General features: G+C 39.7%; 1 protein-coding gene across 4 annotated transcripts in view; it reads right to left on the bottom strand.

The window, feature by feature from the left end:
• Positions 1 to 25,416, bottom strand: part of LOC149154414 (uncharacterized) — a 361,061-nt gene that overhangs the window by 237,158 nt on the left and 98,487 nt on the right. For all 4 annotated transcript variants that reach the window (XM_089438291.1, XM_089438293.1, XM_089438292.1 and 1 more), the window contains one exon: positions 14,605 to 14,813. In XM_089438291.1, coding sequence (XP_089294417.1) covers positions 14,605 to 14,813 — 209 coding nt within the window. The remainder of the gene's footprint in view (positions 1 to 14,604; positions 14,814 to 25,416) is intronic.

The raw sequence follows: 25,416 nt of genomic DNA, 5'->3' as shown, positions 1-25,416 counted from the left end.
TTCAGCAAGAAGAAGAGTTCGTGCCAGAGAAGCAGAGCATCAGTGATTGAGGGAGTAACAAAAGAGTTTTCCAGTAGAGGTTCACAGTAGTAGCAAGGAGGCCGAATATTTCTGCAGAGAGGGTTGCATAGCCAATGTGAGTGGCCAGTAACCTAGTTCGAAGTGTCGGAAAGGAGGTTGATTCAGTACCTAAATCTCGACAGATCACTCGAAAGGCAGAGCCACTTCTTTCAAGAGACAGAGGGAGGCAGGACAGCTCATCTAGAGCCAGCTAGCAGGCAGTGCAAAATTCCCAAGCCAAGAAGCGAGAATTCCTAGAGATTGAGTTTTCTCAGTGGGGTTCGAGCAGGTCAGAGGGAGGTCAGGATGATTTGCAGAAAGGAGAAAAATTCTCCAAATTATTTTGCCAGTAGATTTGTTAGAGGATTGCCAATAAGGCACCCAAATTAGCATCTAGATTATTGTCCTCAGATTTTACTACTACATAGTAATAAAAATAAATGCTCATATGTTGCATCGATTTTCCCTTCGAGGTTTTTCCAAGGACTATTGTCCAAAAATTATTGTGTCGATTTTATTATGTGTACATCTATTTTCTCGGTTCCAGCATTTTATTTTCCAAAGAATTTATTTGTGAAGAAGTGTAGTGTGATTTATTCGGTATTGATCATAAATTTAATAAACTGCTAACCAATTAAAAGAGTAAATTCCAGTTACTACAATTCAAGGAAATTTCACAGGGATAAGTGAACATCGGAGGAAGTCAAGAGATCAAGGAAAGTCAAGTTCTCAAGTCCAAAAAGTCCAAGGACACTGGAAATCATGTCTCATGGACGAAATCGACCTCCTCAAGCTAGTCGTTTTCTCCTTCAAGTGAATGTTAAGGTTGTTGAAGTGAATCAAATGGAACGTTGGACAATGTGTGGACAAAAACTAGTCTTTAGGAGGTGGAGCAACCTCTCTTCAACCAAATAGAGCCTAATCAAGTAAGTTCAACCCACCTATGCTAGCCATTTTCTTCATTGAAGAAAGTCAACCCCGTCTTGTGGGCAATTATCTTACTTAAAAAATTATTCCCTTACTTATGCTTCAGGTCGGAGTCAGTTCAACCCTCCTATGCTAGCCATTTTCCTCATTGAATAAAGTCAAAACCCCTCTTGTAAGCACTTACCTTACTTAAAATATTATTTTCCATGTAATGACTTAGTCACTAGGTTGTGGATAACAAGTCAAAGAATCATTTTCTTTGGGAGAGGGTTTCAACTAGCCATTGCAAGAAAAATTATATAAGGTTAGTCCATCCTTCCATTTATGTTGTTGTTGAACTATGAGATCATAATTACATAATTAGAACCTTTTTTTGGTGTAAACAATTGTCTTGTCAATTGATTTTTCTATTCATTTTCTTCTTAGCCATTGAAGAGATTACGCTCCATAAGATTTTCTATAGTTATACCAAATCACAAAAAGCTCCTTGGGTGGATCCTTTGAGGGACTACAAGTCATGTGGAAGAGGAGGTAGGGTGCTAGTCCTCACCTTTTCATTACTAATTTGGGTTATCAAAATCTATTTACTAGACTAACCCTTATTGGGGATTTCTTCAATGAAGACAAGATCTCTCCCAATACCTAAGTTGACCCAATGACCAGAGGTATTTCAAGAGGAAATCCCTTCTACTTGGCTATGGCGATCGGTACATTATCATAGACTAGAGTGAGGATGACCAGTCTTACGAAGCCAATCTCATATCTTAATTCAAAACACAAGGCTAATCTATAAGGAGTTGTGGTTGCTATCTGACACAAGAAGGGGTAATTTGCAAGGGCCAAGGTAAGCCTCATCACAACAACCACATATATTAAAATCCAAAAAAAAATCCAATTTCCTTTTTCATAAAATATAGAAATCCAAAAATATTTCACTAGCTTTAGCTTCAAAATATATCTTTTAGTGAGTTCTATCACTAGAAAGCTAATCTAAAGTTATTTCAAGAGGTTGTCCAAGAGTTTTAAGAGTTTTATAGATTTATAGATTGTCTATGCAATGGATAATGGAATTTTCATGGGAGAGCTCACCATTAGGACATTTATTCACATGCTATGTATGAGTAATGTATGCAATAGATCATCTAAAAAGCATTCAATAAATTTTGGCACCATAGCAAGCCCTAGATTCAACATTATTCCATACATTAGACATGTAAAAAGATAAATATTCAACAATAGGTACACTTACAAGATAACATGCAAAAGATTACATCCATTGATCCAAAGAATAGCTCCAAAGGCAACAATTTAGCTCCAAATGTCAAAATGCATTTATAGATCCCAAATTATCCACAAGAAAAGAAGTTGAATTGCTCAAGAAGTTCGAAATTCAAAGTGATGTGATCATGATTTACAAGAATGAATGGTATTTGAGTTCTAATTTTACCCTAATGCCCCTAAAAACATAAAATAATGTGTTAATAACAAGCTAGGCCATAAGGCAACCTAGTAGACAATGATAAAACATAAATCTAGCCCACACGTGTGAGTCGTAGGTGAGAGAGAGATGATGTCATGCATGCGTGAGCCCTTCCAGGGCTTGTGTTGAGGCTTGTTGGTGCCAAGATGTGAGTAGAAGCCCTCCAAAATCACCTCCTAAAAGTTGGCCCTTAGGTCTCTGTCAATGTTCCTATGTGGACTCCAAATTTCAACTTGGGGCACAAAAGTGATCTCATGGGTCTCCAGGTGGTCAAAATGCTCGTCTTTGCCCCAACATTGGGGGCTTTCAAAGTGGTGTTAACGCTCCCCTCTCTCAAGGTGTGAGACCAACTTCCTTTGGCCCCTGGATCAGCTGCCAACCCCTCATGAAGTGCTAAGCCAGTTGGGGGCATGCTAGGTCCAGGTGCATCAACCCATAAAAGTCATCAATGGAAGATGTGAGGGCTAGCATTGATGCTTCTTGGTGCCAAGATGTGAGTAGAAGCCCTCTAAAATCACCTCCTAAGAATTGGCCCTTAGGTCTCTGTCAATGTTCCTCGTGGACTCCAAATTTCATCTTGGGGCACAAAAGTGATCTCATGGGTCTCTAGGTGGTCAAAATGCTCGTCTTTGCTCCTTTGGCCCCTGGATCAGCTGCCAATCCCTCATGAAGTGTTAAGCCAGTTGGGGGTATGCTAGGTCCAGGTGCGTCAACCCATAAAAGTCATCAATGGAAGGCCAAGTATTGGAACACTACGAGTGTTGGAGGTGCCCAAGGATATGTTTGATGCTCTATTGCTACCTGGAGTCCCATGGCTCTCAACGCTCCACCTATGGGTGCCAATATGCTCCTCTAAAAGACACGGGCCCCAATTAAGTTGCACAAGCCATAGTTGTGGAACCACCTGACAATTACACACAAGATCTAGCACTAGCAACACTAGCAACCACATTAATCATCTAAGTGAACCAAGCTTGCAAGTAATGAGCAATTTGCCACTTCAAATAAAGCTTCCCTTCCGAAATTAAGGCATTGAACTCGCAATGGTGTTACCTCCCTAAGTAGGAATGGCTAACAGACCACCTTATTAAGTGCTTCGTGCCCCGAAGGAGAAGTGACATGTCCTTAGTCCACCCTTCAATTGATAGATGTCATGTGAATAATGATGAAACAAAGGGGAGAAGAATTCATGGCCAAGTGCCATGGTCTAAGGGACTAGCTATGATGGGCTCCTCATCCTGAGTATAGATATGGGGAGAGAATAATTGGATGCATGAGTTACCAACTCGGCCTTTGTTTTTCCACCACTATTGTGCACCTTTTAGATTTTCTTGATTTGTTCTTTGTATTAATACTTGTAGCTCAAAGTATTAGAGTTCGCTTTGTATGATATATAGCAATTATTACCCCCTTAATGATGAGGCAAATCATTGCCCATTAGGAGTTGGGACATGCAAGGGTTCCTTCTCATAATATGAAGAGCAACATGTGCTCAAGAACTAGGTTATAGCCATAATGAATGAGGTAGAGCTCATGCTAAGCTTTCACCCATGTTCTAATGTGTATGTCCCAACCATCTTTTGCATTTTGGTCATATTTTGTTTTTGCTTGTGGCCATCATAGGGTTTTTCTTATTATTTTAGCTACATCAACCTACCAAGGCAAAGTTTTGAGCCCTACTCAGGTATAAGGATGTATGGTGCCAAATCCCAAAGAACTAATGTTCAGTTGAACCAGAAGAAGGGAAGTAGAATATAAGGGGTTTCCCAAGTAGTGTCCCTCCTATACCCATTACGTCATTAAGGGAGATTCCACTGGACTAGGATGAAAAATTGACCCCCCATTTAAGGTGAGGGAACAAGATCACGATCAAGACCCCTCTTTCTTCCAGGTTACGCCATAATCCATATACAATGCCCAAATACAAACAAGCATAAGCACCTGATTGCAAAATGAAGTATCTTTCTTCTAGGTTAATTCATGTCAATTTCCCAAATACAAACAAGCATAAGCACCTAATTGCAAAATGAATAAAGTTACATTTGAACGAAAGTCCACCTTCCAACAAGTGTTCTTTCCAAATGGGCAAGGAAACATATGACTGATGCAAGTGGTGGAGATATGAATGGCACATCATCATCGGCTACTAGTGGTCGTCAAGGGTTGTTGGTTGGAAGAGAAGATGAGAGAAAATTTTCTGATATGGGGTCACCCACTTTTGGTGGGTAACAATGACACTGCTAACCATATCCTCAAACATTATCTTATCTTGTGGAAATAAATTAAAAAACATGTCCAATGTAATAATCCCTGTGAAAAATGTTGACACAAATGACATCGTTGTTTTTGGACAAATGTCCCCAGAAAAAACCAATGCGGGGAAACCGGTGCAGTAGCTTTGAGGGTTTTATATTATTAAGCAATGGTTTCTAAATACAACTCTGGGTGCCTTCTCGGCAATCCAGTTACAGAGAAATACAACTAGCAGAGAAGAATTGTGAGATTACCTCACTCTACCCAGCAAATCCTGGTTGTTCTGACCGCTGAATCAACTGTCCCCGACTACATCTACGTTGCCCCTGTGCAGAAACTACATAGACCTGTGTGGAGCTCTTTGAGGCTCTGCGTCAGCTCAACTGGGAAATGTCTTGCCTTCTGGGGCAATTTCCAGCCCTTCCGAATCATAAATGTCCACCCCTCTGCAAAACTCAGACTTCTGCGTGGGTGGATGAGCTACCTCTACATGAGCCCTTTTGGCTCAGCGTCAAGCTCTGTGTCGGCCCTTCTAGCTCAACATCAAGCTCTACGCCGGCCCTTCTGGCTTAGCGTCAACCCCTTTGGTGTCTCTCTGCCTCTCTCTGCTACATATCCTGGGCTCTAGAGAAGATACTCCAACCAAACTATCCCTGCCCCTCAACTCCAAGAAATTTACTCAATCAGAATTTCCTCCTGAGAACTTCTCACTTCAGAAACTCGATCTCTTGATCTCTCAGTGTGTGTTCCAAATGACCCTCAAGCCCCTTCTTATATCTTTCTGTTGGACAACCAACGGCCTAGATTAAATCATAATCAAAGGCTCAGATTGTTTTGGCTTGATCTGTGTCCTTTTCTAGAAGTTTCACCCCTAATTAGATTAATACCCATTAATATTTTAATTTTCCTAAGTTTAGACTTATGAACCCCATTAAAAATATTAATTATTTTAATAAAATCACTTCTGGGTGGAATTTCCCAAAACGCTTTCTGGGTTCTTTGGAATGCATGTGCCCAAGCCTCCCTGCAAAATTTGAGGCCTAGAGCACATTCGATGCTACCCCAAATCAACACTCTCTCTTAGCAAGGAATGTGCTCTAGCAATACACTACTACTACATACTGCTCTAAGTCTGAAGCATCGTCCTCTACGCTGTTGATGTCTGACATGTTGTCCACCAACTACTGCAGTGTTGTTGCAACTGTATTGATGCCTTTGACACTGCCACTACCAATGCTACATCTATACTACAACTCCCTCTTAAATGATGCATCTGCTATGTTGCTAGCACTGCCACTGCTACCACTGCATTTGAATTGCAACTCAGTTGCAGAGAGAAGCAATTGAAAACACCCAAAATTAATGAACTAACTGTGTTCAGTATGATACCACGTGAATGTTGAAGCCTGACTGATGCTAGTCTCTGTGCTGACCCTCTGAATCTACTGCGTTGTTGCTGACCTCTGCACTATTGCCAACTCGCTCTGTGTTGTGCAGACTCTGACGCTCCTAGCCACTACAACTGTCTCTTTGACACTCCTCAGCACCATCTGACACTAGTCCATCCTGCTACTGCAACACTGGGCTCCCGTAGCAAGCTATCAATCCGAGAGGTGGACTCCTCAAGGATCCTGTCCATTTGTAGCTCCTTCGAACTACAGCTCCAAATCAGCCCACCTCCCTCCTAGAGGTATCTCCACTGTCATGGCGAAATATGATATACTCATAATGCGGTTGCTACTGCATTGTTGATGCTTTTGCACTGCTGCTGCAACTCTTGCAATAATGTGTCTAATATCCTCAGATCCTAAAGTACTAGCTTCCATAGGGTTGCTCCCTCTGAAACTAGACTTCCCTTGAATCTCGATCTCTTTATGGGAAATCTCTCTGCTCCCTACTGGCAACTTGCATTGTCCTCCTGCAATGGAAATTGGACTGCAAAGCTTTGCGCTAGGAATCTCCTAGCTAGAACTGCACCTGCATACTGCAACTGGGAAATTCACACTGCCAGTGTCACTGCGACTAGTTCTGCAACTGTCTTCCGGAAACTAATTGCAACTAGCTATGCAACTGTCATTTGAATGACTAATTGCATCTGCTGACACTGTGATCCTCCTGCTACTGATTTTGTTGGGCTTCCGTAGCAAGGATACTGATCTATGTGAGAAATTTGCAACAACTGGAACTAATTTGCTGCTCTTCCATAGATCCTGCCCAGCCATGGCCATCTCTGCCAGAATGTCAAAAACCTCCTCTCTCCTCTACGCTGCTGCTGGGATAGCCTACGCACTCCCAATTGGAGCTAGTAAAATTGATGCCCCTTGCTACTGCTCAACTCTAAAGAAATCGAATTCCTTGGCTAGGAATTCTCTGGGAAGAAATTCCCTCAACTATGCTTCTCCTCTCTCTTCTGACGATTTTCTGCCCAGCAAACTGCCTGCAGAAAAATCTGCGCCCCACCAGCTTCTCCTCACGCTGAGGCTTCAACGCTGCTCCCTCTACCCCGCCAAACTTTCAAACTAGGAGTCCTTCCTCTCTGTCGACTCACTCAAAGAGAGACTACCTCGAAAATCAGCCCTCCGACTAGGACTGCGCAAATCCTCTAGCGTTTCGAACTATTGCCTCCTGCAGTTTTTTCGATCTCCCTCTTTTGCTCAGCGTTGGGTATTCTGGCACTACTCTTCTTGTTCCACCCGTAGCTCTAATACCATGTGAAAATTCCACAACCGGAATCCCTACTGCAGCAATTGATGAGATTACTCCTATTTGTTAAATTCCTTTAAACAAATTATTTGTAATTTCCTACAGCAAATATTGTAATACATACACTGCAACCTTCACTTAATTAAATATTATATGGAAACAAGAGACTGAGCAAGAAAGAAAATACAACACAAATGACACCGTTGTTTTTAGACAAATATCCTCAGAAAAACCCAATACTGGAAAACCAGTGCAGCAACTCTGAGGGTTTTATATCATTAAGCAGTAGTTTCTTATTACAACTCTAGATGCCTTCCCGACAATTCAGTTAAGGAGAAATACAACTGACAGAGAATAATTGTGAGATTACCTCACTCTACCTGACAAATCTTAGCTGTTCCGGCAGCTGAATCAATCGTCCCTGGCTACAACTACATTTCCAGTGCACAGTAATTGCATGGGCCTACATGGAGCTCTCTGAGGCTCTACATTAGCTCAATTGGGAAATGTATTGCCTTCTGGAATAGTTTCCAGCCCTCCCGACTCATAAATGTCAACTCCTCTGCAAAACTCGGACTTTTGCGAGGGTGATTGAGTTGCCTCTGCGTGGGCCCTTCTGGCTCAGCGTCAAGCTCTGCATGAGCCCTTCTGGCTCAACGTCAAGCTCTGCATGGACCCTTCTAGCTCGGTGTCAACCCCTCTAGTGTCTCTTTGTCTCTCTCTGCTGAGTATCCCGGGCTCTGGAGAAGATACTCCAACCCAACTATCCCTGGCCCCCAACTGCAAGAAATCTACTTGATCAGAATTTCCTCCTGAGAACTTTGCACTTCAAAAATTCGATCTCTTGATCTCTCGAAGTGTGTTCCAAATGACCCTCAAGCCCCTTCTTATATCTTTTTGTTGGACAACCAACTGCCTAGATTAAATCATAATCAAAGGCTCAGATCGTTTTGGCTTGATCCATGTCTTTTTATTGAAGTTTCACCCCTGATTAGATTAATACCCATTAATATTTTAATTTTCCTAAGTTTAGACTTAGGAACCCCATTAAAAATATTAATTATTTTAATAAAATCACTTCTAGGTGGAATCTCCCAAAACACTTTCTAGGTTCTTTGGAATGCATGTGTTGAAGCCTCCCTACAAAATTTGAGGCCTAGAGCACATTCAATGCTACCCCAAATCAACAGCCATTTCATGATTGCCTCCATATGGCTGGGATCTATCTTGTGTTTTCCTCCAACAATCACACACTCCCAATACACCAATGACTACTGAGCAAACTCACTTTTCTTGAGGTTAGCCAGTAGTTGTGCTTCTTTAGATTCTCAAACACCTACATGATATGCGAGATGTGCTCCTCCTAGGTAAATCTATAAACCAATATAGCATCCAAATATACTATAACAAATGAATCTAAATATGGGTGTAACACATCATTTAGCAGTTTCATAAATGTAGATGGTGTGTTACATAAACCAAATTACATGACCAACCACTCATACAAACCTTGCCTTGCCTTGAAGGAAATCTTCCAAATGTCTTCCTATTGGTATCATTACTTCAAATCCAGCTTGGTGAAGTAGTTGGCATGCTACAACTGGTCCAACAAATCACTAACCATGGGTAAATGGAAATGATTGGGTGTATTATTACTCAAAGATCTATAGTCATTACACATCTGCCAAGTCCCATCCTTCTTGGGCACAATAATGATAGTTGGCCCAAAAGGTGAGGTTCTTGCATGAATCACTCTTGCTCCAACAACCGCAGCAACAGCTTCTTCACTTCCTCTACTTAGGTATGGGCTTGGATGATTATGAGCCTCCAACCCAAGCTCGATAACTAGGTCGGCTCCTATGAGATTAGCCAACAAAGCGGAATGGAATGGAGCATCTACCTTGTTCTTTTTGACCTGGATCTCAGTACGAAAAAGTGTTTTCATCTCCTTCTCTTCTTGGAGATGAAGGCTACTCAAATTCACCTCCTTTCGCACTCAAGTGTAGGCAATCTTCATATCCATAAATGAGTTTCTCTCTACCTGATTGCTTGAATCCATGACTTGAAGGTTCTTCTTCTTGGCATCCTTCTTACAATTCTTAGGGTTCAACTCTTGAAGTAGTTTCCAACATTTGTCTTTGGTGTGGCCATAGATATTGCAATGGTTTCAATGGTCACTTGGACCCTTGCACTGAAGTGTTGTGACTATCAACTTCTTGTCTTTCCCTTACCATTTCATCTTTCCCTCCTTGGAAGCATTCTTGCACACTTTGCCCCTGTCTTTTACTGAAGTAATGTGAATGAATTCATTGGTCCTCTACACACACAATAGGGGAGAATTGGCAATTAATGAGGGTTTTGATATCCTCCTACTTAGTTACTAGTGGACCACCCTCCAGCCTAGGTGTCTCCATTTAAATTTCCCACAAAATTAATGCATCGCCCTCTAATTTCACTCTGACAAACAAAATCTTCCAATATTCTTCCATATGGCGAACACTAAAATATACCTCTAAAGGTTGCAACTAATGATTCAACTTCATTGTGTTGATCTCTCTTGGTATGGCTTGATATCCACTTTCACTTGAATTTTAAACAAGGAATGTCAAGGGGTAATGGCATTAGAACTTTGCTTCTCTTTCTTGGGCTCTTTCCTTGACTCCTTTCTTAGGTCTTCATTTTCTCTTGGTTTCCCCTCTAGAGCCTACAGCCTCCCTCAACAATCTAAGCTTGCTTGCTAGAGCCACCATGAGGGCCATATTGTGAGAGATGTTAGTGACTTGCTATTCCAACCGCATAAATTACTCTTCTGCTAGACCTTGAGGGTTGTTGTGAACAAACTCATCCACCATAGTTGGGGTTCTGCAGCTTTTTTCTTAAGCTAATTCCTACATCCTATAGTTTCCTACAAATACTCCAAAGAAAACCTCTCTCTAATACCAATATGATCTACAAACTATTGTGGATATTCCATTGAAATAATTCGTCACAACAAATCTTCTAATATTCTAGACTTTCCCCTAGGGGTGTAGATCAATTAACAATAAAGTGCACTATTAAGGTGCTCCTTGCAACATCACTACTTCAAACCTCGCCTAGCTTGTGCGCCATGCTTTGGGGGGACAAGTGCAGTTCACCTAGAGGTTTTAGTGATAGTAGTCGGAACCGACCCCATCTCACGTGAGTATGAACTTGACCTCATTGTCGTTTCCTTTAGACATAAAATATATATATATATATATATATATATAAATCTGAAATCTTATATTATGCAAATTTATTTCCTTAGATTCCAAATTAATTAATTACTAGCACATAAACTCACCATCCACACAAATGAACACAAGATTTATCTTGGGAAACATAATACAAGAGAAAACCCAGCTAGAAGGTGAGGCCTATCCTCTATTATCTTTGCTTCAGTTATAACAATGCACATACGAAGGAATGGGAACTCCTATGGAGTTACCTTTGACATTGTGGCTTTAATCGTTGCTACAGAATCCCCTTCCTATATTATCATTTGAAGATACCACTCCCAAATGTTTTGCTTAGTTATGAAATAGGTACAATTTAAAATAATGGAACCCTTTCTCCTCCTAGTGGTTTGGTATTTAACATAGCCCAATAGCCATCTAGGGTTAGGGGTTTGACTTCCTTAACCCTCAATTGTGAGGAGCTTTTAGAATATTCTTGAAAGTCCACACATGGCTAGCCCCATATGTGTGACTAGTGGGGCACTAATATGGCATCCACATATACCATGGTGGTCAACTAGGTAGGTCAACTTGTAAGAGGCATAAATTTTGCATAAAATCTACGATTAAAGTGATTCTTACACCATTGGAAAGGTCTCGATTTTTAGAATATCATGTCTTGGTCATAAACAGGATGGACCAAAAAAGGTATAGATTGATGAATCAAAATGGCCCCAAAAGATTTCAAGCATTTTCTAACCTATTGCTAAAATGGCCTTGCAAGCTAATTCCTTCAATTTTACACCTGAAAAGGTATGAAGGTAAATCAAAAATTATATGATGATTCAATCAAGATCACATCTTGTCAAGAAAATATCGTTAACATTATTCAAAAGAAAATATAGACAACGTAGTGGAAAATTTAAAAAAAAAAAACGCAAAATACAAATTTATAAAAATACACACATACATATTAGAGAAAATCATTTTTTCAATTTTTAAACATCTAAAGCAACAACATCAAATAAACGCATTGCCACATAAATATGAAAAGGAAACTAATATATAAGATGTATAAGATGTCCAGTGATACATCACACAACCCCAAATCATGTCCTGAGTCCTAACTCCAAAGCTTCAAAATATCATCAAAAAATATAATAAATGTATCTCATCACCATGAGGCATCTACAATGAAATTATATATATATATATATATATAAACCAGTGATTCCCTCTACCCCTATTACAGGCATAATGGCTCCAGAAATGGCTTTTTCTATACAGAAAGAAGGCCTTGGAATTTTTCATCCTCTAGAAGAAGAAGCTAGACTCTCACATACTTTACTGATGCTACTTTTATGTCCAACTCACTCTGCCAGAGTTTGTCAAGGTGGTGGTGCTAGCACACTCCCAATGTCAATAGTAACTGCCTGTAAAGGTATCTACCTTGGGACATCCCCCTCCTCCTCTTCCTCTTTCTCCCCAACTACATCCTCATGTCCCTCCCCACTCCATAATAGAAAAACGAAATGAAAACACTCTCCTCCTCATCCTTGGCATGACAGAAAATGGTCTCCACCTCCTTTGCTCTCCAAACTAATGATATCAAAACTAGATATATCATCAACCCAGTCAACCCTAAAAATGTGAACTAAATCAAAACTAGAAAAAACCCAACCAAAAAACTAGTTAACCAAAAAATACATAAAATATTCAAATTTTGGAAAAATAAAAAATAAAACATATGCATTCATGTGTATCCATATGAATCCAATACATCATACAAAACTATGCAAAGTTCTCATGTATATAGCAAGGGTGTATGTAACCAAAATAACACTAAGTGCAATCCATCTTTGAACAAAAATACATCAACAAAGAAGCTTTATATGACCTCTAGAGTCCAAAAAAAATCATGCTACCAAAAATAGCTACATATCATCAAAATCATTTCTTGTACTGGGCTCTTCATCATCAATATCACCCTCTAAGAATTAAAATAAGATCCAAAAAGCTAAGCATGCCAAACTAGTGATTTCGTTGGAGCGAAGAGTTAATTTTTACTAAGATCATGACAAAGGAGTTGAACAATTAATACCACCAACATCGAAGTACATAGAGGGCTTGGTGCACTTCATTAAATGCTAGCTCCATACTCTCTTACATGACAAAATCCAACGGAAATGTTGCAAACCTACCAGTCCTAAAATCTTAAAAACCATTAAGTCAGCAAATATTTGAATGGGATCTAAAATTATACTTTCTTCATATGAAATCCAATGAGGTTGGAACCACTCTCAAACATCCAGAAACAATCAGTGGTAATGTTAAAAAATTTAGTAAAAGGATGAAAATGAAAGATAAAGGAGAATGTCAACATTTACTTTAAGAATTTAGAATTAACATGAATTACTAGAGTTTCTCCAGTGCCAGTCCAGTTTTGATAACAATGTTCCAAACCCTTCATTCTATTTGCAAAACGAGAAAGAAAAAAAATCACTTTAATGCCAAACTCTTTGTGGGTTGGACAATCTTTTCAATCATGGCTCAATATCATGGCAATATTTTCACCCACGAAAACATCGTGATTTTTTCGAGTGAAAAAATAGGCGCTCAGAAAATATCCTGAGATATCACGATGTTTCCAATATTCTCATGAAATTAGCAGTACTTTGAATCCATGTGTCTTCCACCTTGCTTTTCTTTGCCTCATCACATGCACATATCTTCTTTACTTTGTCTCCTTGGCTCTTGTGGTGTTAAAAGCATATTCTCTTTTTAAGCCTCTATCCTTGGTCTCCGATTTCATAGGCGCCAAATTCAATAATGCTTTAATACCATGATAAAACACAAAAACAATAATGATGAGAGAATGATGCACGATGTGAGATAATTTTAATTATAGAACACTATTTGGACATAATACCCATCACTCCCACAACTTAAGGGAGCATGTCTTAGCCCTTTTAATAGCATAATTACCCTTTCAACTTTATTCACTTAACTTAGTAAGTTATTATAACTTCTACTTTCTACATAAACGTGCCACTTAACTTTATTTACAAAGTTAAAAATGGTCATATTCCAACATTACACCTAATGACAATAGTGAAGTTCACCTAACAGAGATAGTGTTGACCAATTCACCAACACTAATTGCAGACCCTGTTATATCTCAAGAGATGAAAATGATGATAAATATCCAATAAAAATACTTTTTAACAAGCCACATCCGAATAGTTTATTATGACTATAATATTAACCACTGAATCAAACTTGATCAAATCCAAGGAAACATTTTCTAAACAAATTCTTATAAACAAGGTTTGGTGTTCCACTAAATCAAAACTCAAATTCTACAGTCAAAATTATGAAAACTTTTCTCAACAAACACTCAAAATATAAAAGCTAAACATCAAAATCAAAATAAAAGCAATTTCAGAATACATCAAAATCAATATAAAAGCTAAACCTCGTTTCAAACAAAAATCAATATATGATGCATTTTATCAAAAGAGGAAAAGCATTTAAAATAACCATTTACTTCATTCTTAAGGCCCTATTTGGCATAATATTGAAATTATTTTAAGCATAACCTACTATTATATAAAATTATTAAAACACTATATTTAGGAAGAAAAGAATCTAAAACATCAAAATCACTTAAGCATCACATAGATCTCCATAAAAAAATGATAATAACTAACTAAGAAGAGGAACCCAATAACAAACACCAAACCAGATCTTTACTGCATCACATGGTGTCTCCAAAAAATAAAAAACAATATTTCGATTATATTGAATAGTCATTATCACCCAAATGAAACAAAAAAGAATCTAAAAAAATGAAATTTTGATAGATATCTTGGTTTACATTACAGCCTCACTAGAGTTTCAAAATGTGATATGGATTTCCCACAATTTATTAACGTTTTGTGAATATAGAAATTAGTAAATAAAAGAAAAGAAGAACCAACCTACCTGCACTCGGCTCCAGCGTAATGGGACCACTACTTTTGCATGGCTTTCCACAAAAACATTTGTCCAAAGAGGATGGGTAGGAAAATCCAACAACAGTGTATCGGTTTGTGTTGACATGTTTTCATTACTAATGAAGAGGCTTTGACGAACTATATCAAACTTTGTGCCTGCTGCCCCTGAATTTGAGCGACAGCCATTACTCTCACCCCCTGATACAAAAACACAAATAATGACTAACACTCTAATTTCAAGGTAAACCTCCAAAATAGCAGGAAAAATCTATCATTACAAAGCCCAAACATCAAAAATGCAATAATGAAATTTATTTTACAACTAATTAATATCATGTAATAGAAAACCTGCTTATATAATTGTGAAGGAAAAAACAAGACAAAAGAACATGACTTACAATAAAAACATTCATGATAGCACTGGTTTTAAATATCATAGAAAAATAATCTTCAATATGAAATTTGGACTGTCATAAAAGAAACAAAGAAGAGTGCAACAAGATTATAGACTAACTAACTATACATATGTGAGATACAATTCAATATAGCAGCAAGAAAAATAAAGTATGCCTCTTACTATTTTATGTCAAAAAGACCATGTCATGTGAAATTTACAAGGGACCACAAGACTCGTGGAGAATGACTAAGATTTTGCAGCATTTGCATGCCTTTACGCAGTATATACAATTCAATTGAATCATAGAAACCTAGGAAGTTGCCGCTGTCCAAACAACTCCCTGGTTGTCAACACTTTAGTGCACAATATGTAAGGCATCCCTTAATATTTTTCTGGCAGTTTTTGCATGTCTCTGTATAGTATGTATAATTCCACTGAAAATTAGAAATGTTGCAACTGTCCACACAACTCCCCGTCCATCAACACTTTATTACACAATACATCAAGATATTAATTTATGATTTTCCATTAAATACATAAATATATTAATCTCTTTTCTATTACAATAAAAGTTCAAAAGGAAAATGAATCAACACAACATTAGCTCTAAAATTTTACCCTCTTTTCAAAAATTGAGTATCCTGCCCAATCACAAGGATAAAGATACATCTTAAACAATTCCAGAAATTATTCAAAAAAGTAATTCAAATACCAGCAACTCAAAGAAGGAATTGTTGTCCCCCAAATTGTACAGGTAAATGTGACAACTCAGGGCAAGGGTTGTCACTCTGATCCCGTCCCTCTCCGTTTTAGCTGTCTCCCTATAGCAAGCTATGAGGGGAAGTCCCTATGAAATGTGAGGATGAAAGACTTGTCGGGAACCGACAAGTGTGGGAAACACAATTGAATGGCCTAGCAACTTGGTTAATTATGAGTAGCAAGTTTAGCTATTAGCATGATTTAATTAGATTATTTGAGAGACCAGTGCCTTATGGAGTCAAATTGTTTGCACAATATAAATTTGTTATGAATGTAATTCATAACAAGTAAATAAATAAAATAAATATTAATATTAAATAATCAAATATTAATTAGGTTAAAAAGTCATTAAGTTAAGTGAAAATGCATGTCTAAAAGACATGCCCATTCACTAAAGGACACCTACTTAGGTATATAAATGTGGGTCCTCATTGTAACATTCATCACTTATACACTTTATGTATTAGAAAATTATTATTTACAAATACATGTGTGTATTTTTATATTCAAGTTTCCAAGCTATCATTTTTCTTGCTTCAGCCATAGTTTTTATGCTTCAATGGTATCAGACCCATGGCACACAATATAATAATGCAAGTCTTTGAGCGTAGTTCGCCACACAATATGCCATTACATTCACGTGCTAAATTCATGGAGAATTTTAGTAAAATTCAAGAAGCGTTTCAGCATTTAGAAAATTCATATGGAGAAGTTATTCAAAAGGAAATCGATAACAAGGAAAATGATCTAGATGAAGATAACGATTCTAATGTAGCTAATATAGATCAAGAAGAAGATGATCAAGTTACTTTGTTGGAAGAAGAGGAGCTTGCTAGATCAGAGGGTAATGATACAACCAGAGAGATTGAGTTTGAATTTGGGACGAACCTAGAATTTCAAGCACTATCTATATCTCCTAACCAAGGTAATACAAAAGATAATGGAACAATTCAGAATCTCAGCAACTTAAGTCTATCATCAACCCCTGCATCGATGGCCACACACACCAAAACCATCGGAATCATCCATCCTCCGCGGGACATTCGAAATATCGTGGATAAGACCGCACAGTTCGTTGCTCGCAATGGCCCAGAGTTTGAGAAGAGGATAATATTATTTTTGCCACAGAATGTAAATACAGATGGCAATATATATTTAGGGGAGGGATTCAACAAAATGGCAGAAAATGGAGATAATAATTTGGAATGGCTGAGGCGTCATGCGTTATTGTTAGATAATGTCTTCAATATCATAGCAGCGGAAGATTTCGAAGAAGCAGTTGCGATTGAGTACGCGGAAGGTTACAGAATGTCCACTGTGGCATTTGTGGCGACGGAACTTTCCAGTGCCCTCTTCGCCGACCTACCATCGTCGGCGCGCTCCTCCAATGCCATTCTCATCACCCACATCGCTTTGCTCAAAGACTGCGGAGATCCAGACCGAATAGGGGAGGCAATAGACCTGTTCATAAACTCTGTCGCTCTCTACAACTTGGGCAACGGTTACTTCGCATCGGGCGGCAACGCTAACATTGCTCATTTCGTGGTCGAAATGCTGGCGGCAGTGGTTGCGCGCAAGGTGGTGGTGCCAGAAACCCATCATGCCGACTGGATTGTATTCGACGTGCTGCTGGATTACATCGCAAGGGAAGAAGAACAAGACGGTTCACATGTTTCAATATGTATATATGTTAATACAAGCTTCCGTCGATGTCCATGCTGCCTTCGACCACGCTGTCAGGCACAAAATTCTCAGCCAACATCCTTTCCTGTGCTTCTGTCTGTCTTCCCCCTCTATACTTGGCGTTTCCACCACTCCCTGCTGCCTTATTACCTACCAAACATCATAACCTTCCACAGTCGTATGGTTAAAAATTACAAGTTATATATATATATATATATATATATTAAAGTTATACATATAATTTTAATATATTAAATTTAATAAGACTATATATATATATATATATATATATATATATCAAAAGAAGAAGACGTAAATTGAAAAAAAAAACAAAAACAAAAAAAAAACTTTACAGAAAAATTATAACTATTATATAAAGTTATATTTATAACTAATAGATTATAATTATAATTTATTTAATTAATATATTTTAATTAATTAAAATATTATTAAAAAAAAAAACTTATTTAAAACGAAAAAAAGGAAGACAACCTTGGACTCAAAATAGAGTTACTAGCGAGCCACCAGTGATGGAGACCTTCCACCTTCCATATGCCGAGACGACAACAGCAAAGACAATTGCCAGCAATATAGCTTTAAGGACAAAGCTTCTAAAGGAAGGGGCTATGTTATGAATATAATTCATAACAAGTAAATAAATAAAATAAATATTAATATTAAATAATCAAATGTCTAAAAGACATGCCCATTCACTAAAGGACACCTGCTTAGGTATATAAATGCGGGTCCTCATTGTAACATTCATCACTTATACATTTTATGTATTAAAAAAATATTATTTACAAATACCTGTGTATTTTTACATTCAAGTTTCCAAGCTATCAGTTTTCCTGCTTCAGCCATAGTTTTTATGCTTCAAAATTAGTTACCAAGTTACCGGATGAACAGTTGTAGCTTAGGATGCACACCATCCTATATGAGATGCAACACTTAGAATTAAGTGAAATGCCCTTGGTTAATTTTAGATTAGATGCCTATCTAAGTAAGTCATTTCTCTTAGTTGTTTTGAATTTAGTCTCAAGTGTAGGTTGTGGAGAGAAACCCATGGGAAGATACCAATGGCTATATTAACGATACCTCCCCCAGAGTTCTGACCGCCCAAATGCCTCCAGCAATACAGAGACTGTGGCTCTGACAACTGCAAGGTCATTGTGTTAACCACAAGTGAGGATGTGAACTTTACATGCTGGGTGCGAAAGGTAGTCCTATCATCTTTCAACCAAGCTTATGCCTAGAGGTAATTTAATTAATGCACCACTACTCCTAGAATTACAAAGATAATCTTCACCAAAAGCAGTGCTCAATGAACTCCTTAATTACCAATTAGGTTACCCAATGACAAGTAGAGTGTAAGGCAATTCAAGATTAGAAATCTCACAATGGACAATTGCTTATCAAATGACAATAAACAAAAGTGCACAAGTCCAATGTTTCTCTTAGCAATGTTGATGTGCCAATTAGACAAAGCCAATCCTTCAACAAGATATCACCACAATTAGCAATCCTTGAGATTACTTAGATGACTTCAAGATTATTTTTATCATAATATCAAGATAACACCAGTTGTATAAGATTGTTTGAAGACCCATTGTTTCTGTAATGTCCCTTCCTAATTATTTTTCCTAAGGTAAGAGGAACAATTTTGTCAATTTTGTCATTTTTAGCTTAATGCAAATTTTGGTGAAGAAACTTAGGAAAAAGTAGGTCGATGTGCATCTTAGTGGAATGTGGGGGCCGCTCACCCACAAATAATACACACCCCTTGGAAGGCAATTCGATTTTCCTAAGTCAGGTCGAAATTAAAGATGGGAACCACATGAGACTCAAGGCAAGCAAGCACAAATAGGAGAAGAGGAGCAGCATTTGGGGCCTTTTGATAATTTGAGAATTCATTGTTGCTTTGGTTGTTCAACTGAGCTACAACATGCTGCTTAGCACAAGAGCTTCCCAAGGAGTGAATCTCACCCTTTCTTCGGTGGACCTCGAGTGCCACACTAGGAAGGTCTTCCTTTTGTTTTGGAGATAAAGAGAGACATACTCCACAGGGAATTACGTTGCCTTGGTTTAGTAGGGACGTAGTAGAGGAAGCCACGCTGTCTTGGTGGAGCATAGGTGTCGGGAATTGGGTGAGAGTAGTCCTTAACCAATTTCAAGCCTAGAGGAGTGAATCTTCAGCGAGAGAAGGAACCTAACACTCAGATCGATTTCTGGGCTAAATGAACTACGTCATCGCCTACAAGACTGCGCAGTCTTTGGTGTGGGTTACTTAGAGGGAGCCTTGCCCAGAGGATTAAGGAGTTGGGTTGTTGGGATTTGATTGGAGGCTTACTTGGAGGGGTTTCCTAGCCTTTTGGGAGCAAGAAACAGCAGTTCCAGCCACAGGTGCAGATTTCTAGTTTTTGAGGGGGCCCAAGCTGTGGGAGGTTAAATTTGGAGGGTCAAAACTAGGGAAAACCCTTTTTGAGTTTTTCTAGATTTTTGGCAAGGAGTACACCCCTAATTTTACAAAATTTTCTGGGCAGTTTTGAGGGGTAAATCAAGGCCTAAAGTCAACAAGCGGTACAGGAACATTGGGCCAACGCAGTTTTCTGGAGAGCAGCACTTCTACAGCAGTTGGGCATTTTTGTACTAATCACCTGAGGCTTGTAGCTTGCCTTGTGCAAGCCCAAGTGCATCTCTTCCATCTTCTATTGTACTCCAACCATTATACTTAATAAAATTTGGCTAGTTTAGTGTTTGAGGCGAAATTTTTGTTATATGTGTGTTTACTGAGCAAATTTGTGTTTTGAAATTATTGCATGTCTTTGTTATCACTGCAAATATTCCATTAGGAATATTACAGTGGAATGAAGCATGTTCTTGGCCAAGGTGGGGAATAGGAGCAAGTGATGCTACCTACATATCAAGGGGTAGTCTTCCAAAGAGGTCGTGGTAGAGGCAGAGGCAGGGGGGAGCCAAACCTAGTTGTAGATTTGGTCCACTCAGTTGCGTCTCGTATTGATGAGTTTGAGGGGTTGGATGCCCAGATTAAGCAAGTGATCTCTTTTAGGGCATACATTCACCTCAAGGAGAGGTGCACTACAGGGGCTGGAGCCCACTACAAAGGGGAAACATCCAACCAAGATGTGCAGAAGTTAGCAGGGAAGGTTACACTTCTGAACTTTGATGGGTCGGCAAAGAGTACAACCAAGGCATGAATCCAAAAGCTTGACACATATTTCCACCTGAACCCCATGCGGGAAGTTGATGCTATACAATTTGCTACTCTTCACTTGGAAGGGGATGCCCATGAGTGGTGGTATCATGGGTTAATCACATTGGGACACATCCATATCACCACTTACACAGAGTTCACCCGGAGGTTGTTGAAGAGGTTTGAGAGGAAAGACCCGGAGTTGCATTTCAGGGAGTTAGCCCATCTAAGGTAGACTGGCAGCGCAAGGTCGTAATGTGACTAGCAGTGATGGTGACACAGACAGACATCTCAGAGACCCGGATGATCATGCTATTTGTGGAGGGGCTTACTAAGCCTTTGCGTGGTTGGGTGAGGGATTACAAACCCACATCACTTCTGGATGTTATCTCCAAGGTCCGCTTTCAACCCATGAGAGCGACGGCACCACAAGGGAACCGAGACACCAAGCCACCACAGAGGGATGGAGGACGTAGCCAACTAGATGATGAGACCTGGAGAGACCTTAGGAGGGGGGGGTCTAAATGTGAATTTGGGCTAACAGAGATGTTGTAACTTCGGCATGTGATTGGGGAAGACGGAGTAAAGGTACACCAGGAGAAGATCAAAACCATACTAAATTGGCCTACACACAGGAACGTGACAGAGTTTAGGGGGTTCCTAGGCATTTGCACATATTATAAGAGATTCGTGAGGGGATTCTCACAGCGTGCAACACCCCTCACTGATTTGACAAAAAGGGGAGCTTTTGAGTGGACACAGGTGGCAGAGGAGGTCTTTGAGCGCCTCAAGAGGGTTATGAGTAGCGGTCGTCTTAGCTTTACTGGACTTCACGAGGTCCTCTGTGTTGGAGTGTGATGCTTCTGGTGAGGGAGTTGGGGCCGTACTGACACAGGGAGGCCATCCTATTGCATTAGAGAGTAAGAAGTTACTACCCCATGAGTGGTTGTACTCGGTGTATGACAAGGAGATGTTGGTCGTTGTTAAATTATGGTATGTTCTATGCTTAGAGCAGTTTACTTATTTTTCTTCTTATTAGCCACAGATTAGCAATCACATATACATTAAGTAAAATGCAGAGAGAACATTAAATGATCAACATAAAACAAGCCAAGACAAGAGACACAAGATGTGGCGGCTAGCCAGGGACAAACCCCAATGCGGGGAAACCCTTTGATCAAATCTTCTTTTATCTTCAATAGTTCAGTAGAGAGAAATAGTACAAAATTTGAATTCTGTAATTTTATATCGGCAACAGCAAACCCTAGATCAACAAAGTCAAACTTGGTCAAACTAGCTGTAATTGAACTCTAAAATGCTTGGTCAATTTCCGATCAACTTGTCCTTGAACAGCCTAAAGAAATAGCCCTTGAACAGCCCCAAAAGTACTGTCAATTTGCAGATTCTGAAGTCAACTGCAGCCCTAAACTAAGGCAATCAACACCGGTCAAACCAGAGGTCAGATCACCTCGGTTTTCATGCCAAAAATTGCGGGCTACCTAGGAGAGGCAACCACACCCAATCCTCACTTCTCGAAGGTCAACGCTGGTCAAAGAGATGACCTGCTGCCCTAGCGTCCTTCTTTCTATGTCTTCCTTGCCCTAGGATGTCTTCCTTTTAGCCACAGTGAGAGAGAGAGAGGCTCCTTTTATGCGTAAGAGAGAGAGAGAGAAGATGAGTGAATTGAATTTTTCAAATGAGGAGAATGCTCCTTGTATTTATATGCAAATGTTGAGGTTGAATAGACATGACTGTTGAGCTTCTGAGCGTACATAAGTTTGTTGACCGACCTTGACAATTTGTCAATAATCAAAATAAATTCATATCTCCATAAATACTTATCGCAATCGAATGATCTTTAGATCAATCTGACACCTCTCGATGAGAGTAATCTAGGAAAAATATCAAAAGCCATAAATAAGGTGATCCAAATGGAGTTTGGCCCTAGTTGCCAATTTTAACACTCCCTCTCAACTAGGGAGAACTACATTTGCAATCCGCCAGATTGTCGCTGCTATCCATCCATCAAATGCATTGTCCTCTACAGCTTGACCCCACTCTACTTTGCTCTGCTTTGCTTTTCTATGCTCTGCTTTGCTCTGCTCGAACTATGAAAAAGAAGAAATGATCGAAGATGTATCATACCATCCTCCACTGACCCGAAGTCAATCTCAGAGTGTGAACCACTCTCATTGATCCCAGATCAATGAAGGTTATCCTAGCATAGGGAGTACGGTAGATACAGCGATGCATCCATCAATAGTACTACATCCATCGATAGTACTACTATGGTCCCTATCCTCATTTCCCTACTTATTGATCAGATGAGAGGTACTTCCCATGAGTCCCAGACTGCATGGGTAGGATGCCTCGAAAGGATAACTAATCATCTTGTCCACAGGAGAACGAATCATCCTGTCCAGTGGATGCCACAGAGAACTAATCATCCTGTTCCACAGTCGCCATAGAGAACAAACCATCTTGGCTCACAAGAGAACTAATCATCCTGTTCCACAGTCGCCACGGGGTGTCACAGGGGAAGGTTGAACCTTTACCCTGTACATAGTGCACCACCAAGGGATGGTGAGTCGCCCTGTGGTCACATGTCATTCCAAGAAGTACCCCGCGCCACCTTGGAGCTCCCAGAGCTCAATACATCATACTCGACCCTCATAAGAGGGTCTCCGAACGACACCAAGTCGTTCCCGGAAAGTCATGAATTTGACCTTTCCTAGGGGCTTTGTCAAAATGTCAGCGACCTATTCATCTGTATCGATATGTTGAAGCCTTATTGCTCCTCGCTGCACCATATCTCAAATATAGTGGTACCTGATATCGATATGCTTGGAGTGATCATGAAATACAGGATTGTCTAATAAACGGATCCCGCTCTGGTTGTCACACAGAATCATGGTGGTATCCGATGTAAATCCAAACAGCTCACTGAAGAGCTTTCGCAACCAGACTGCCTCACAAGACGCAATGCTAGCAGCAATGTACTCTGCCTCGGTGGTGCTCAAAGCCACCGACTTCTACTTTCTGCTCATCCAGGATATCGAGGAAGATCCCAAAGAGAAACAACACCCAGAAGTGCTCTTTCGGTCCACCAGACTGCCTGCCCAATCAGCATCAATATATCCAAGTAGTCTCACATCTCCGGCAGTGTATCTCAACCCATGAGTGATTGTGCCACGAAGATATCTCAACAGATTCTTGGCACCAATCCAATGTGAGTGGTGAGGCTCAACCATATGTTGACTCAATGTGTTGACTGCAAAGCATATATCCGGACAGGAGTTCACCAAGGACATTAATGCTCCGACGAGTTGACGATACTCGGTAGCATTTCGTAAAACAGGTCTGGCAGCACTACCGCTTAACTTCTTGAAGTCAAGCTCCATCGGGGTAGTTACAGGCTTGCAGTCCACCGTGCCGAATCTCTCCAATATCTTCACCACATATTTTCCTTAAGATAGGAAAATCTCCCCTGGTTTTTGCCAGACTTCCAGTCCTAGGAAATAGTGCATAAGTCCTAGGTCTTTCATCTCAAACTCAGAAGCTAGCTCCCTCTTACATTCGTGAATGAGAGGATCTGCACCTGTTAGAAAGAGGTCGTCAACATATAACACCAGTATGAGAGGCTTGTCATCTATAACCTTAAAGTAAAGGTTAGGTCGACTTCACTCCTAGTGAATCTCAGCTTCATCAAGTAGCTATCGATCCTCTCATACCATGCTCGGGGTGCTTGTTTTAGCCCATAGAGGGTCTTCTTCAACCTGCACAAATGAGATTCTCGATCATAAATCTCAAATCCTTCGGGTTGCTCCACATAAACCTCCTCTTTGATCGAACCATGTAAGAACACAGTCTTGACATCCATCTAATGTAGGTTCCATCCTTGCGAAGCAGCAAGGGCTATGATCGAGCAGATGGTGGTATATCGGGCAATAGGTGCAAATATCTCGTCATAGTCTATACCTTCCTTCTGGGAGAAGCTAGAAGCGACAAAACGAGCCTTATACTTTTCCACACTTCCATCAACTGCATGCTTTATCTTGTTAAGCCATTTTGAAGTGACAACTGCTTTGTCCTAGGGTCTGGGGACCACATCCCAAACATTGTTTTTCATAATGGACTCATATTCCTTGGTCATAGCATCCTTCCATACTTGATGCTTGACGGCATCTGTGAATGACGAAGGCTCATTTTGGATGATCGTGCTCATGATGGTCAAGTATCCCTGATACCTGTTCGGCTTCTTACTTTCACAGAAGGTTCTTCAGGGTGCAATGTGTCCTTCAGCATCATCAAGTGTCCCCCTAAGCCATGAAGGCCTCTTCCTAGAAGAGGAAGGCTCTTGTGGAGGAGGATCAATAGGATCCATAGGTTCTTCCACATCGGGCATTGTCTCATCTTTCTTTTCCTTCGATTCTCTGGTCTCAGCTTCTTTAGATCCCCTTAAAGTAGGAAGATTGTCTACCTTGCTAAGAGCCATATCTTCTTCAAAGGTGACATCATGACTAATCTCGACTTTCCTTTGACCAGCTACATAGATTCTATAGCCCTTAGTATTTTCGCTATAGTCCACGAAGATTCCTTTCTTCCGAGATGCACCCAATTTATTCCTTTTTTCTTTAGGCACATGAAAATATACAGAGCTTCCAAAAATTATAAAATGAGATACATCAGGTTTCTTACCGGTGAACATTTCTTCGAGAGTCTTGCAACCAATGCTTGATGATGGTATT

Source organism: Pinus tabuliformis, chromosome 9 (assembly GCF_031772625.1).
Source record: "Pinus tabuliformis cultivar Carrire ecotype Pingquan chromosome 9, CPIR1, whole genome shotgun sequence".
In the NCBI taxonomy this organism is placed as follows: domain Eukaryota; kingdom Viridiplantae; phylum Streptophyta; class Pinopsida; order Pinales; family Pinaceae; genus Pinus; species Pinus tabuliformis.
The sequence above is the reverse complement of the archived record's forward strand: the minus strand, read 5'-3'. Positions and strand labels throughout refer to the sequence as shown.